Here is a 13827-nt window from a genome sequence, read left to right as displayed (position 1 = left end):
AACTTTCTAATGATCACAAATTGAATTCATCAAATATTAATATTGAAATGAGATTTCTTAAAAATAAAACCATTGATTAAAATTTACAAGAAAAAATAAATAAGGAAAAAAAAACATTTGAAGAAGGTATTAATAAGAATTATTACTATAGTTAAAAATCTTGCAAAAAATAAGTTGGCATTTCATGGTACAAATGAGAAAATTTATCAAGATAACAATAGAAATTTTTTAGATTTAATTGAAATGATTATAGAATTTGATCCTATAATGCAAGAACATATTATTCAAAATGATCAAATTCATAATCATTATCTTGGTCATAATATACAAAATGAGTTAATAAATATATTAAGAAAAGAAGTAAATAATATTATAATTAAAAAAAATAAAAGAAGCAAAATACCTTTCAGTTATACTTGATTATACTACTGATTAAGCCATCAAGAACAAATGTCTCTTATATTAATATGTGTAGATATTTAAATAAGTCCAATCAAAATAGAAAAATATTTTATAAAATTTTTAAAAGTAGATGATATATCATACAAATATCTTTTTTATACGTTTATTAATATAATAAAGAAAATTGAACTGGATGTAAATGACATAAGAGGACAAAAAGATGATAATACGATTAATATGAAAGGTAAACAACAAGGTGTACAAAAGAGAGCTATAACATTTTTTGGTGTGATACAACGTATTTACTTATTATTTTCTTCTTCTACAAAACGATAGCAAATTTTACAAGACCATGTTTCTAATTTAACTCTTAAACTATTATCACAAATACGTTGAGAAAATCATCTTGAAAGTGTTAAAGTAATAAAATATCAAGCTCTGCGGATAAAAGAAGTTTTATATAAACTTGCAGAAACTAGTGATGATCATAAAATAAAAAGCGAAGCAAATTCTTTAGCAACATATGAGTTTGAAATTTTAAAATTTTTATTAGATATGATATATTATTTGTGGTTAATATTGTTAGTAAATTTTTACAATATCTTAACATTGTTATTGCATTAGATCATTAAAATGTTTTATTTCTTTTTTTTTTAATGATTATAGAGAAAATAGATTCATATATGCTGTGATTTCTGCCAAAGAGATTGCAAATGAAATGAATATAGAACCAAAATTTTGTGAAAAACTAGAATATACGAAGATAATTTAAATTTTTTATATGATGTGGAAAAGTTATTGCTTGATGATGAGTTTTTAAAAAATAAAATATTTAAATCTTAAAACTTTTTAATACATGACATGTTATGATATTGATGGTTTAAATTTATTTAGAATTAAAAGTTTTAAAAATAATAATAATAAATCTAGAATTAAAAATCACACTTGAGGTATTGAACCTTATAAAAAAATTAAATTCTTTTCCTAATGTATGAATTTATAGAATATTATTAACTATACTTGTTATAAAGTCTTATTTATGTTTAACAATGTCTCAAGAAGATTAGTGGGTGTTTGGTTGATGAGTTTGGAAATGAGGGAATGATAGTAAAAGATAGTGTTTGAATTATGTGTTTGGGAATGACAATTTGAGAATGATTTCTAGATTTATGAGATCAACAAAATCCATATAACTAGATGGGTTTCATTCCTATTCTCATTCTCATTCCACCTTACTATCAAATACATATCCATAGTCATTCCCATAATTTAACCAAACGCCACCTAAATAATCTAGCAATTTTATCAATTGAGAAAAATTTTTTTATCAAAACTTGAATATAAAAATTTAATTAATAATTTTACATCTCAAAAAGTTAAAAAAACTAAATTTTACAAAAAATCTATTTTAAATTAATATTTTATTTTAAAAAAATAAATCCGTCATTGTCAATCCCAAGTCCAAATGAAAAAGGGTGAAGAAAATTTTATTTTTTTTTAAAAAAAAATATTAAAGACCTAAATATTTTTTTTACCCTAGGACCTCATGGAACCTTGAGAGGGTCCTGGTAACAGACGGCTTGTTAGTCCAGTATTTTTAGATCAATCATTTATTAAAAAAAATTATTCATTAATTCGGTAAGTTAAAATTTGATATGAAATTTTTTTATTGACTTCTAAAATAAATTAAGAAGTATTCATAACGGACAGTTTGTCAATTCAATACTTTTTCGATCAATCATCTATTAAAAGAAGTTATTCGTTAATTAGGGAAGTTATATTTGATCCAAAAAACTGAGACGCGAGAAGATGCCTTGCTCACGCCCCGGGCCTCTTCGTTACCCTTCTGAATCACGATGTTGAATGATTTCTAAATACGATTTACGCGATTCGCTGACAGAAGTTCATTGCTATCGGATGGTCGTTGTCATTGGCCGACCCTTCTCATTGTTAAAATCGTTGTTAATTCAATATTGCCCATTTGGGTTAGTATTCACAACTGTTGAATGATTTTTTTTTTAATAAATATTTAAGTTTTCCTGAATCTTTCTTTCTAATTTACTTATCAGATAAATTTAAAACATAATTAATACAATACTCAGAAAGTAACTTTTAAAAATTCATACGTTTTAGTTAATTCCAAAGCCATTTGTCCTCTTTCAACAATTCAATGCAAAACACTTCCATCATACCTCACTCACATTTCTTTCCTTAAAATAACTTACATTCTCGACTTTTATACTTACACTTAGCTGAAAATTCGTTTGAGTGGTCAATTCATCATTAAGAGCATAATTCGAGTATGGTCTACCTCAAATAGTAACCAAAACGACACATCCCTTCTATAGTTCTATTCACTTGAGCTGTCCTAACAAGCTTTGATACTACTCTGTCTCCAACATTTAAGATCAATCAATGCCTCCTTCTCAATCCTTTCTATTCATGAATCGAAGCAATCTCCACATTTTTTTTGCCATCCAAAACTTGTCTTAATCCTCCTACAAAAGCTCAGTGAAAAAGCTCTGATTATCATCTTAAGCGGCTCGAGCCCCATATTCCTTTGCAAAACCAAAAAGGAAAAAAGAAACAAAAAAATCAAGATTTCTACAAACTTTTTTATTAAAATGCAAATAATTCGTCCTTGTCTATTTATTTATTGAGCGGGCCGTCCAAGCCAAGCCACCCGCGTGATAGATGTGGTTATGTGATTGACGTGGGGGTGGCATCGAACATTTATAACGCACCTACTGAGAGAGGTGCATTATGAATGGTATATAGTGTCAAGCATGGGGATATTTTACATGCCAATGGCGCTATAAAAGTCAAACGTTTATACCTTCACAATTAGACGCTTGCGTTGAGAGCATGAGACCATCCTTATCAATTTTTCTATTATTATATTTAAAATTTAAAATTTAAAATAAATAATTTATTTTAATAAATTTAGATAAATATTTTCATTATACACCATATTAATTATCCTACAATTTCTATCCTCGTTAACTTTTTATTATTTTATTCTCTTTCTTTTATTTTTTTATTATTATATTTATGAAATTGATGGAAGGAGATATTGAAAAGAGTTAGTGGAAGGAGAGAAATTAAAAAAAATATATTATTTTATTTTTAGAATAGATGTTTCATTTCCTAAATTTAGAGAATCATTATTTATCAAATCTAAATTTAGGATAAAATTTTTATATAGGATAGCTGATATGGATGCTCTAAGAGGTGAAGCCTGTGGCAGTTCTCTACTATTACACCATATTATTAAGAGAATCATAAAATTGAAATAAGTCATATGAGACGATATTTTCAGCAATTTTATTAAGAATTGGTGCTTATTCAATTTTATAAATCTACCTCATAGTGATCGTCTTGACTATGCCCCGGGGGTGAGAGTATCATTGCCCATTTCCCTTAAAACTAGGGTTGTAAATGAGTCGAGCCTATCCGAGATTTGGGGTATTCAAGCTTGTTTAATAAGTTAATCAAGCCAAGTCGAGCCGAGCTTAAAATGAATCAAGCCTTTGAAATAATTGTTCAAGTTTGACTTAGTTTATTTTTTATGACCTTGAGCTTATTTGAAAATTAGCTTGAGCTTGGTTCATTTAGATGTTATCGAGCTCTCAATTCAAGCTTGATTTGAGCTTGATTCGAACTTGGTTCGTTTAGATGTTTTTAATTTCTCAATTCAAGTTTGTTTGATTATTTAAAATTTTTACTAATTTAATTGGTTATTGAGCTTGATAATTTAAACTTATTTATTTATTTTTATTTATTTAGCATATTAATAAAAATTTTATTAATGAACATAGTTTATGAATATTGTTTACAAATATTAATGAGTTAAACACATATGTGTTTAAATTTATTATTTAATTTAACGAGTTATTCAATTTTATTTATTTAATTGATCTTGTGTATATTGAAAGAATATAAATAAACTTTTACCAAATTGAACATTAAACTTGTTCACGCATATTTAGTTCATTTATAATCCTGCTTAGAATGGTCAATGTTAATTATTTCAATTAGTTTTGTAAATTTATTTGATGAGTGAAATATTATGATCAGGCCATCTGTTAAAGATTAATCAGTGTAAAATCTAAATATCGAATATAAAAATATAAGTCTACAAGAACATAAAAGTATCGGATTAGAACCTCAAATGCTACCAATATTTTGGATGTTAAACTTCAAATTTATTTAATAGATAATCAAATCTAAACATTTGAATTATCAAAATTAAGGTAAAATTGGAGTGAGCGTTGATATCAAGGTGTTTGATCTCTCCTATATAAAAGGTTGTTGATATTAAATCTCTTGAGATGAACGATATCTTTTCTCTAATCATAAGGGCAACTTCTTGGAAATAAACGAGGAAAGACCGATCGTTATAATCAATGTTGGAGAAAGTTGATATCATTATTATAATAGTGACAAATAAGTTCATTAAGGACAATATAATCTAAAACGACAAAATTAATTAAATATTCACTTGCGGATTCTAAGATATCAACCTCCTCCAAAGTAGTGATAATTATGTTTATAAACATTCTTATGTAAAACAATGCTTCTTGAGTTAAGGGATGAAATATTGTTTTCGTAATGGATTTTGCTTGAATTTAAACAGAGATTCGTGTCTGTTTTCTCTTACACTTTATGCTCATATATATGACTTAACTGAAAGAGACCAGCGGTTAATGTATTGCTTGTTAGCTAAAATTGATTCCATGCTGAAATAATTAGTGTTGGCTAATTATATATATATATATATATATAGTCTTAAATTTATGAATGTATTTAATAGCCCATGAATTAGATGAGAAGTCACTATACACCCTTCAGAAAATTTTTGAGTTTTCATATATTTGACCAATAATGGTGACATAAGAATGATCAAAATGCCATTAGGGGTCTTAATTTTTTTACTAAATTAGAGATAAACTCAAGGACCAAGCTAAAGAAAAGTCAATAATAGGTCCTTTAAACTTCAAATAAATTATGATTTTCCACATTAAAAATTAAGTTTGAATTATTATTACAAGTTTAACTTTACCATTTTTCACTGTAAAGAAGAGATTAATCTGTACTCGTCCATATTTTTTCAAATTCTTGCTTAGTTGATTATATATGGGAAAAGAAAGGCACTCCATAATTATAAAGCAAGTCCAAGCGAATGTACTAAAATTCTCCTGAAATCCTTCATTAAATAGGTAGGGTTGGCAGATCTATGATTATATATAGATATCCACCAACCATGTACCATATCTTGGTTGAACTCAAACTTACCCTCCTTTACTTTTTTTTCTATGCTTAATTCAATGGAATTGACTATTAATTCTGATTTAAGTTAATCTTAATTATTTCCATATATATATAGTAATGCAAAATCTCACCCAACACCATTATAAATCATGGGCAATTATACGACAGTCTGTCAGAAAGCTCTTAATTGCCCTAAATGGTTGCACGAGCCCATGCATTACTTTGGAATGTCATTTTTTTGGCTAAAATTTTTCTTTTCTCCAGTTCTTCCCTCTCTTAATTAATTTCCTTCTTGTAGATGGTTGTGAAGATCTTATCAAGTAATAATTGTGATTTCCTTCCCAGCCTTTGGACTCATCGACAATATATACATATTTCTTTCATATTTAATTTTTGCTCGTAATAGTCCAGAGTAATTGTGTTCTTGCTCTCTAACATGCGCATGACTCTCGCCACCGTATCTCGTGACTGTATTTCGTCTTTGACCAGAATCTAAACTTGCTATGAACGCCTTAATTTCAAGCGGCAGACAGTTGACCGAGAGATAGATTCACTTCGCCAGTACTTGCTCACTCAAGTCAAATGTCGGCAAAACTTAATTACCCTGCAACGAAACCAAGCCAATGTAAGGTTTATAATTAATGTAATGCATGGAACACATACACGTATATACGTTTTGTGTTTTCTTTATTATCTTTAGTTTCATAGGCCGATCGAGTTGATTTGTATGTGGACGTATGGAACTCAAAGTCCACCAATTAAATAATCCGATGTACGTATGTGTAAGTTATGAAGCCGACAAAACGGTTGAGCTTGAAGAAGTAGTCAACGTATGGTAGTTAATGCAAAAACACTCGAGTGCAATTTTCTTATGCAATATTAATTTGCAAATTGCATGCTAAACTTCCTGCTATAGCTAGCTGCTTGTGAATTCATATCGAATACTTCTACTCCAAATCAATAATATATTTAGATGGAATAAACATTAGGATTTATAAGAAGAAAGATATCTTTATTTGAGGTTTTTTTTTATAGAATCAAAAAATAAATCTAAAATAATTTAAGGTGCTCTTTGTTGAATACGATCTTCATATACTATGTGACATGATAGCACTTTTAGTACGGCAATATGTATGCTCTATGTAGGAGCCTAATTAACAATAGTTAGTACACACTAATGTCATTTTCTTTGCAACTATATTGGTTTTATGCCAAACCAGAACTTGTTGTAAAGGGTTGTGGACTCAATTCAGTGCCTGATCAGCTTCAGCGCCCATGGCACCATAACATCGTCACACTCGCACTAGAGGCGACCCCAGAATTAACATTGCTGCTGATTTTTTTTTAAAGAAAAATAGAAAAAGAAAAAGGCCAAATCGCAAAACATAAAAATAGGGCGTTGTTAAACGCGGTATTCAACTACCACCCACCTTCTTTTCCTTGCCCAACAAACCCTTTAAATGAATCAATCAATTCCACTCTTCTCTCGCTCTCCACATAATCAATCAAACCTCCCGACTAGGGTTAACTATCTAACCCTCTTTTCTATTTTTTTTTTTATCTCGGCCGATTTCGATTAATTGCACGTTGCAGTTTCTTTAAATCCACCCCATCCCATTACTACCATTTAGCATTAGATCACTCTTTATTTACTTCTTCCTTTCCCTTCTCGTGGGCTGCCTCCTCACTCTTCCTCCCCTCTGCTCTCCTCTCCTCTCCTCTCCTCTGCTTTGCCGGTGGTTGTAGCTCCGAACCTCACAAGCCACCCGAAACCCAAACCCGCAAGCCACATTGCTAATATAGATTTAGCAGCAGGGCGCGGGGAGTGGCGGAGGAGGCGCGATGAAGGGCGGCGGCGTCGGCGGCGGCAAGAGTGGCGGTGATCAGTCCTTGCTCACTCTCGCTGGGGAGCTGCTCAACGCTGGCGTCAGCTTCCTCGTCTTCTCCTTCCTCGACGTCCTCGATGTCGTCCTCTGCCTCGTCTACAAGCTCATAGACTACTTCATCGAAGCTGAGTGGAAGCCCTGCTACTGCTGCAGCTCTTACGCCGGAGGCATGGTCGCTGGCGGCGGTAGCAGCTTCCTCTTGTCCGTCAACAGAGGTCCCAAGGTGGTCCGCCTCTGCTCCGCCAAGCTCCAACTCGAGGACGTCTCCGACACGCTCTACTCCCGCCCCTCTCGCGTCTCCGAGTTTTCCCGCAAGGCAGCCGTCGCCGTCGCCGCGAACACCAGCATGTCGGTAAAATCGCCAGCGCCGCCGGCCGCCTCCTTCGCCGTCAGCGCCAACGTGATAGAGATGCTCCGGGGGAAAATCGACGGCCGACGGCATCGGCGGCCCAAGCCCATTCCGCTCTGGTCCGACTGCGACTGCAAGGTCTGCAACTCCTGGAGCAGCTCCTCCTCCTCCGGGGGCGAATCCCGGCTCTACGTCCACACCGACGGCCCTGGAGACGGCCGGCGGGGGACGACGTCCACCGACGTGTTGTTCATCCACGGTTTTATTTCCTCCTCCACGTTCTGGACCGAGACGGTGTTCCAGGAGTTCACCGAGGAGACGCGGTCGCGTCACCGGCTCTTCGCCGTCGACCTGCTCGGCTTCGGTCGGAGCCCCAAGCCGGCGGACTCCCTCTACACTCTGCGAGAGCACATCGACATGATCGAGAAGTCGGTGCTGCAGGTCCACGACATCAAATCCTTCCACATTGTCGCCCACTCTCTCGGCTGCATCATCGCGCTCGCCCTCGCCGTCCGCCACCCCGAAGCCGTCAAGTCCCTCACCTTGCTCTCGCCGGTGAGCAATCCATAACCGATCCACCAATTAAGCACTGCTCCATATTTTATACCATCCAATTACTCATGAATCCGATACAATTGCGGCAGCCATACTTTCCGGTGCCGAGAGGGGAGGAGCCGACGCAGTTCGTAATGCGGCAGGTGGCGCCCCGCCGGGTGTGGCCGGCGATCGCCTTCGGCGCCTCCATGGCATGCTGGTACGAGCACGTGAGCAGGACAATTTGCCTGCTCATCTGCAAGAACCACCGGATTTGGGACTTCCTCTTCAAATTCTTCACCCGAAACCGGTAAATTCTGTTTTTTTTGCTTCTTCTTTCAAATAATTACCTTTCACAATCTCTTCATCATCATTCCTCCTCCTTCAATTCTTCTAAAATTTACCACGCATGCAATTATTGAATCCACTCATGGATCCAATTAAACGCTCTCACCAAACTCGCCAGTAGATCATCAGAGCCGGAGCAACAGCCCCACACAAAAGCATTTGCTTTCATTAATTCTCAATTAAGTACACCCTCCGGCTCACGTCAACCATATAAGCCGGCAGTTAAATGAGGGCAATTAACGCCCATTGATGCTACACTCAATGCGAGAGTGAGGAATAAGTTGATCTTGATTGGATTATACTTTATTTACGACCTTTTAACTGATCAATCTGATACATTTAAGCACTTAACCTCCACCTGATGATCCATTGACTGAATGGGTTAATATAATAGCGAGACTTCACATGGCAAGAAGCAACATCCATTAGGGTCCACACCCACCTGTTCCCCAGAGATTGGGCCCCTCTTGCGGGCCATATGCATTGAAGGATAACCAACACAATTGGAAGCTGCAGGGAGTGAGTTTGTGTCTTTTGTGGTTCACAGCGGTGACTAGCTAGGCAAATTATTGCTCTTCACACTTATTGCACCCTCTCAAAAATCGTACATATGTTTAACTACACGAAATTCGAGTGAGAGGTCTGTCACCAGCCATAAAATTTACGAATTTTTTGGCGCAGGATTCGGACGTTCATGATCGAGGTGTTCATGTGCCACACGCACAACGCAGCGTGGCACACGCTGCACAACGTCATCTGCGCGAGCGCGGAGAAGATGGAGAGCTACCTGGAGACGGTGCGGGAGAAGCTGAGCTGCGACGTCCGGGTGTTCCACGGTGACGGCGACGAGCTCCTCCCCGTCGAGTGCAGCTACGACCTGGCGGCCAAAGTCCCCCGCGCCCGGGTCAAGGTCTTCCAGAAGAAGGACCACGTCACTATCCTCGTCGGCCAGCAGAGGGCCTTCGCCAGAGAGCTGGAGCAGATTTGGAGGGACAACGATTGATTAATCCATTGAGGTGGAGAAAGAAGAAGTACACGGCCGAAACAGGGGCCGCGTCTCGTCTGAATTATATTAATTTTCTCTGCTCATAGGAATTAATTAATCGATTAATACTGATTAAATCCTCTTCTTGATTCTGCATTTGAATTCTTCTCTTCTACTCCTGTTAATTAGATCTGGAAGGGGGAATAGTGTCGATACTTGGGGGCTTGCTCTGCCGGTGAAGTCTACGAAAAGTTAATACAATATATAAGCAAATTAATGTTACAGTTGTGAAGTTGGTTACTGTCTGAGCTAGCTGGCGATGCGCTAGATTTTGTCAATTTAAAATTTTAAAGGGGAATTATTAAAAAAAAAAAAAAAAAAAGCAAATCTCGACGATTTTAAAATTATTATTATTTTTTAAGAAAATATTAAGAAAAGACTAACATTGTGAATCGAACACCATAATTGACTATTGACAATTAATAACATCCTAGCCTGGCAGAATGTTATGGTTTTATGAGTTGCATAAGAACGTAGATATATATTTTTGTTTAGCTATTGTAGATTTGATACTATCCCAAAGTATAAGAGATGGATGCTAAGGACGTGATGTTCTTATTGACTTTCAGTGAACTTCGTTTTTATTTGTAATACAAGTAACGTCAGTGTCGAGTCAGAGAAGGGGTCCCTGGCGATGACCTTCCGATACTCAAGTCAGTATTCGGCGAAGCAAGAAGAAACGAGAAGAAGCAAGAACTGTAACGCAATAGTAGAAATCGCGAGAAAAACATACCTCCGTCGATACTTGGACCCCCTTTATATAGAGTCCCGGAAGCACGCATGCACGCTTCCCAAGGCGAGCACGCATCTCAAATCTTTCCCTGAAAAGATATGTCAATAAAGTGTCCCTGACACAGTACCTTAACGGGTCGAGCATATCTCTGAAGTGACAGTAGAAGTTTCCGCCGTACGATCCTCTTTCTGACCATGCCGCCTGTCAGCGGCACTAACTCCCAAAAGGATATCGAAGGATATCCGGCTGTATATGTTGTTTGGCCGAGCGGAATGGTCACTCAGCCGGAATTTTGCTATCCTTGCGCTGTCTGCTGTCACGCCGAGCGGGATAGCCACTCGACCGAGAGTCCGCTATTCAAGTATCGCCGGTTGCTGGGCCGAGTGGGAAGGTCGCTCGGTCGGGAGCCCACTGTCCATATGCTCGATTGACGGGCCGAGCGAGATAGCGGCTCGGTGGGTAGTTCACCGTCTGTGTGCTCAGTTAATGTTTAGTCTGCTGCTAGTCTGAGCGGAGTAGCCGCTTGGCTCGACTTCTGTGTGTCCTTTGAGCGTCGGTCTAATTACTCCTGTGTCGAAGACGATGGATCGGTGTTTAATCCCGGATCGACCTATGACTCACCCAACCGACCAACATCGTCCAACAGTTGACTTTGACCTCCACCGTGGCAGCGGGGTGGGGCCCCTCCTAATCACCGCATCACAAGTCTTCCCTTCAAGTTTAATCGTAGGAGACTGTAGTCCGACTGACTGGACCATTGTGCGAGCTAATTCCCTCCCGATCGACCTTCGTCGTTGTATGGACTCCGATCAGGATAGACCCGATCCTCGCCGACCGACCTTTTGAAGCTTGCCGCTCGATCATAAGCACACTCCCTCGATCCGATCAGACGAACAAAGGTTTGCACTTGTAGAACTTTTTCCTTGGGTTGTCTCGGGCGAGCGAAGGCAAGGCTGACGTCACCCAGATTTCTTGGGAATTGTGCAAATCTCCGCTCATTAAAGCTGAACATGTTCCCACGTCGCGACAGTTGTGATGTGACGTTTGCGTTTGGCGGTTTGAATTCAACGGTGAGATCTTGGCCTGGGTTTTCGCGACCTAGATCGGACGGTCCCGGTTGTCCGAGCCCAGGCCTTATAAACCCGTCGCCTCACCGCCTCCTCTACGCGTCCGTCTTCCTCCAGTGCTCTCAATGACCTTCGTGTTCAGCTTCTGTGCGATTTTCTCCTGCGATCCTCCGCGCTCCTTCCTCGGTGACCCTCTCCCAGTAAGCTCTCTTCCTAATCAAGTCTGCTTGATCACATTTCTTCCTTCGACTCCTTTTTTGTCTATTTTTGTGATGGCCAGCTCCTCTCAGCCGCCTGCTCCTGTCCCTGAACTTTAGTATTGTACGACATTTCCCTTATCCCCCGGGTCTTTCACTACTTTTATTACCCTAAACTGTCCGATCCGGAGACCTTCCTTTTCCAGTCGCAAGTTGGTCTAGTCTTTTTCGACAAAATATCAACCTCCAACAAGCACTGGAAGGAATACTTCTTCTTCATGCATTTTCCCGAGCGGTCAGATTTCTTGACCAACTGGCAGCTCGAAGTGGCACCTCAACCCCCTTGAAAAATTACAAGAGCCGCTCGGACTACTTGAACGCGACCTCCATGCTAGCCGATCAGAAGTACGACATCCATAAGCTACTGCTGGAGGGCGTCTTGTACATATCTTCAGCCTGAGTCCGATCCGCACCCGGCTGCTGACCAGCTTAGGTATGAAGCTTCTTTACCTCTTCCTTTGATGCTAACTGATTTCTCTTTTTCTCTTGCAGCCGCAGTCATGATGCGAGCTTGTATGGCCGACAAGGCGAAGCTCAAGGACTCCATGATCGAGGATATGCCACCCCGGGCTCACAGCCTCCATCCAAGCAACACCCCATTATTCCCGTCGAGGAACCATCGGGCTCGGCCTCCTCTGACGTGCCACTAAATCGGTGCAAGAGGCGATAGGACGACCCTTCATCGCGTACTACTACTTCGACAGCTCAGTCGGTCGATCGGGTCAAACCTTCGACCCCCACCCCGGTTCAAGAGATGGTGACCTCCGTGTCGTCTGATCAGACACCGTCCCTTGCCGAGCTACCTTAAGGGACTCTAGCCGCTCCGCCGGTGTCCTTCATGCCGCCGACTTTGAAGCCCTCAAAGGTAAAGATGTCCGGCATCAACCTCCCGGCCATCCGGCCGGGTGACTTCGGCGCAGTTGGCCCCAAGCTACCAATGTCATATCACGGCGATCCTCCATTTGCCGACCGAAGAGTACCACGAGTCAAGCGCAAAGTCTAGGTCCCCCAAGCACCAGATTCACATCCAAGGGGCACTCGCGAAGATCTGGGATAACAAGATCACCATGCTCGAGCGGCTGAATAAGTAGGTCGCCACCTTTGATAACAAGATCGAGCCGGCGATCGCGTGGAAGAACAGAGTCATCACCGACCTCGAAGAGAAGGATAAAGAGGCCCGGGGCCTCACCCAAAAGCTTAAAGAGGTCGAGGATTTCTTGATTGTTGAGCGGAACAGCCGCTCGGCAGAAGAAGCGTCCCTCCGCGGCCAAATTGCCACCGCCAAGGATGAGCTGGAGGGCTCCCGGGCGGCATTAAGGATTTGTCAGGATGCCGAAGGGACTAGGTTTGAGGCCATGAGGTAATCCTACATCTGTTCGGACGCATTCTGTGATAAAGTCACCGACTGAGCCCTCTGACTGTTCGACTTGGTGATCGACGAGACAATCAGCCAGCTCCAAGAAGGGGGCAATTTATCAGCTGCTCTGACCAGCAACGTCATCAACTGAGACAAGCTCACCGCCTCTCTGCCAGATGACGCCATAGACTATCTTGAGTGAGGCTGAGAGTGCCTGTAATTCTGATGCTTTGTAAAAAATTTTGAAGTCGAAATAAATGCTCGTCCGTTCGGACGAGCTTTACTTCCATGCATGTTTTTCAACTTCTGATTATTTGCCAAAGCTCTTAGCTTTGTTCATAATTTTCCTATCAGCCGATCGACCCCTCTGTTATTTAGAGTCCATGATTCCGCGATCTCCCGCTCGACCCTAGGAGTATTTGAAAGAATAGTGTCGAGCGGTCGCTATATTCTGAAGACTTCGAGCTTTTGAGCAGGCCGGGTTCACGGTCGACTGTACAACACTCGCCTGCTCACTGAGCTTTCGAAGGCTGCTCGACCCCGAACGGGGAGACAAGGAATCCCGCATACTGGTTCGA

The 13827-nt window shown here is 39.5% G+C and overlaps 1 protein-coding gene across 1 annotated transcript; it reads left to right on the top strand.

Moving 5' to 3' along the window:
* Window positions 1-7269: 7269 nt before the first annotated feature.
* Window positions 7270-10059, top strand: LOC122012531 (probable lysophospholipase BODYGUARD 3). The gene is made up of 3 exons (XM_042569093.1): window positions 7270-8463; window positions 8553-8752; window positions 9472-10059. Exons 1-3 carry the CDS (start codon window positions 7516-7518, stop codon window positions 9791-9793), a joined length of 1470 nt encoding a protein of 489 aa, XP_042425027.1. The 5' UTR covers window positions 7270-7515; the 3' UTR covers window positions 9794-10059.
* The last annotated feature ends 3768 nt before the right edge of the window (window positions 10060-13827 follow it).

This window comes from Zingiber officinale, chromosome 8A (genome assembly GCF_018446385.1).
Source record: "Zingiber officinale cultivar Zhangliang chromosome 8A, Zo_v1.1, whole genome shotgun sequence".
Taxonomy (NCBI): Eukaryota; Viridiplantae; Streptophyta; class Magnoliopsida; order Zingiberales; family Zingiberaceae; genus Zingiber; species Zingiber officinale.
The sequence above is the reverse complement of the archived record's forward strand: the minus strand, read 5'-3'. Positions and strand labels throughout refer to the sequence as shown.

Excerpts from the sequence above, each read along its gene's own strand:
- LOC122012531 (XM_042569093.1), top strand. The coding sequence starts at position 7,516 with ATGAAGGGCGGCGGCGTCGGCGGCGGCAAGAGTGGCGGTGATCAGTCC. Across the intron at positions 8,464-8,552 it reads CCCTCACCTTGCTCTCGCCG|CCATACTTTCCGGTGCCGAG; the intron begins GTGAGCAATCCA and ends CAATTGCGGCAG. Across the intron at positions 8,753-9,471 it reads AAATTCTTCACCCGAAACCG|GATTCGGACGTTCATGATCG; the intron begins GTAAATTCTGTT and ends TTTTTGGCGCAG.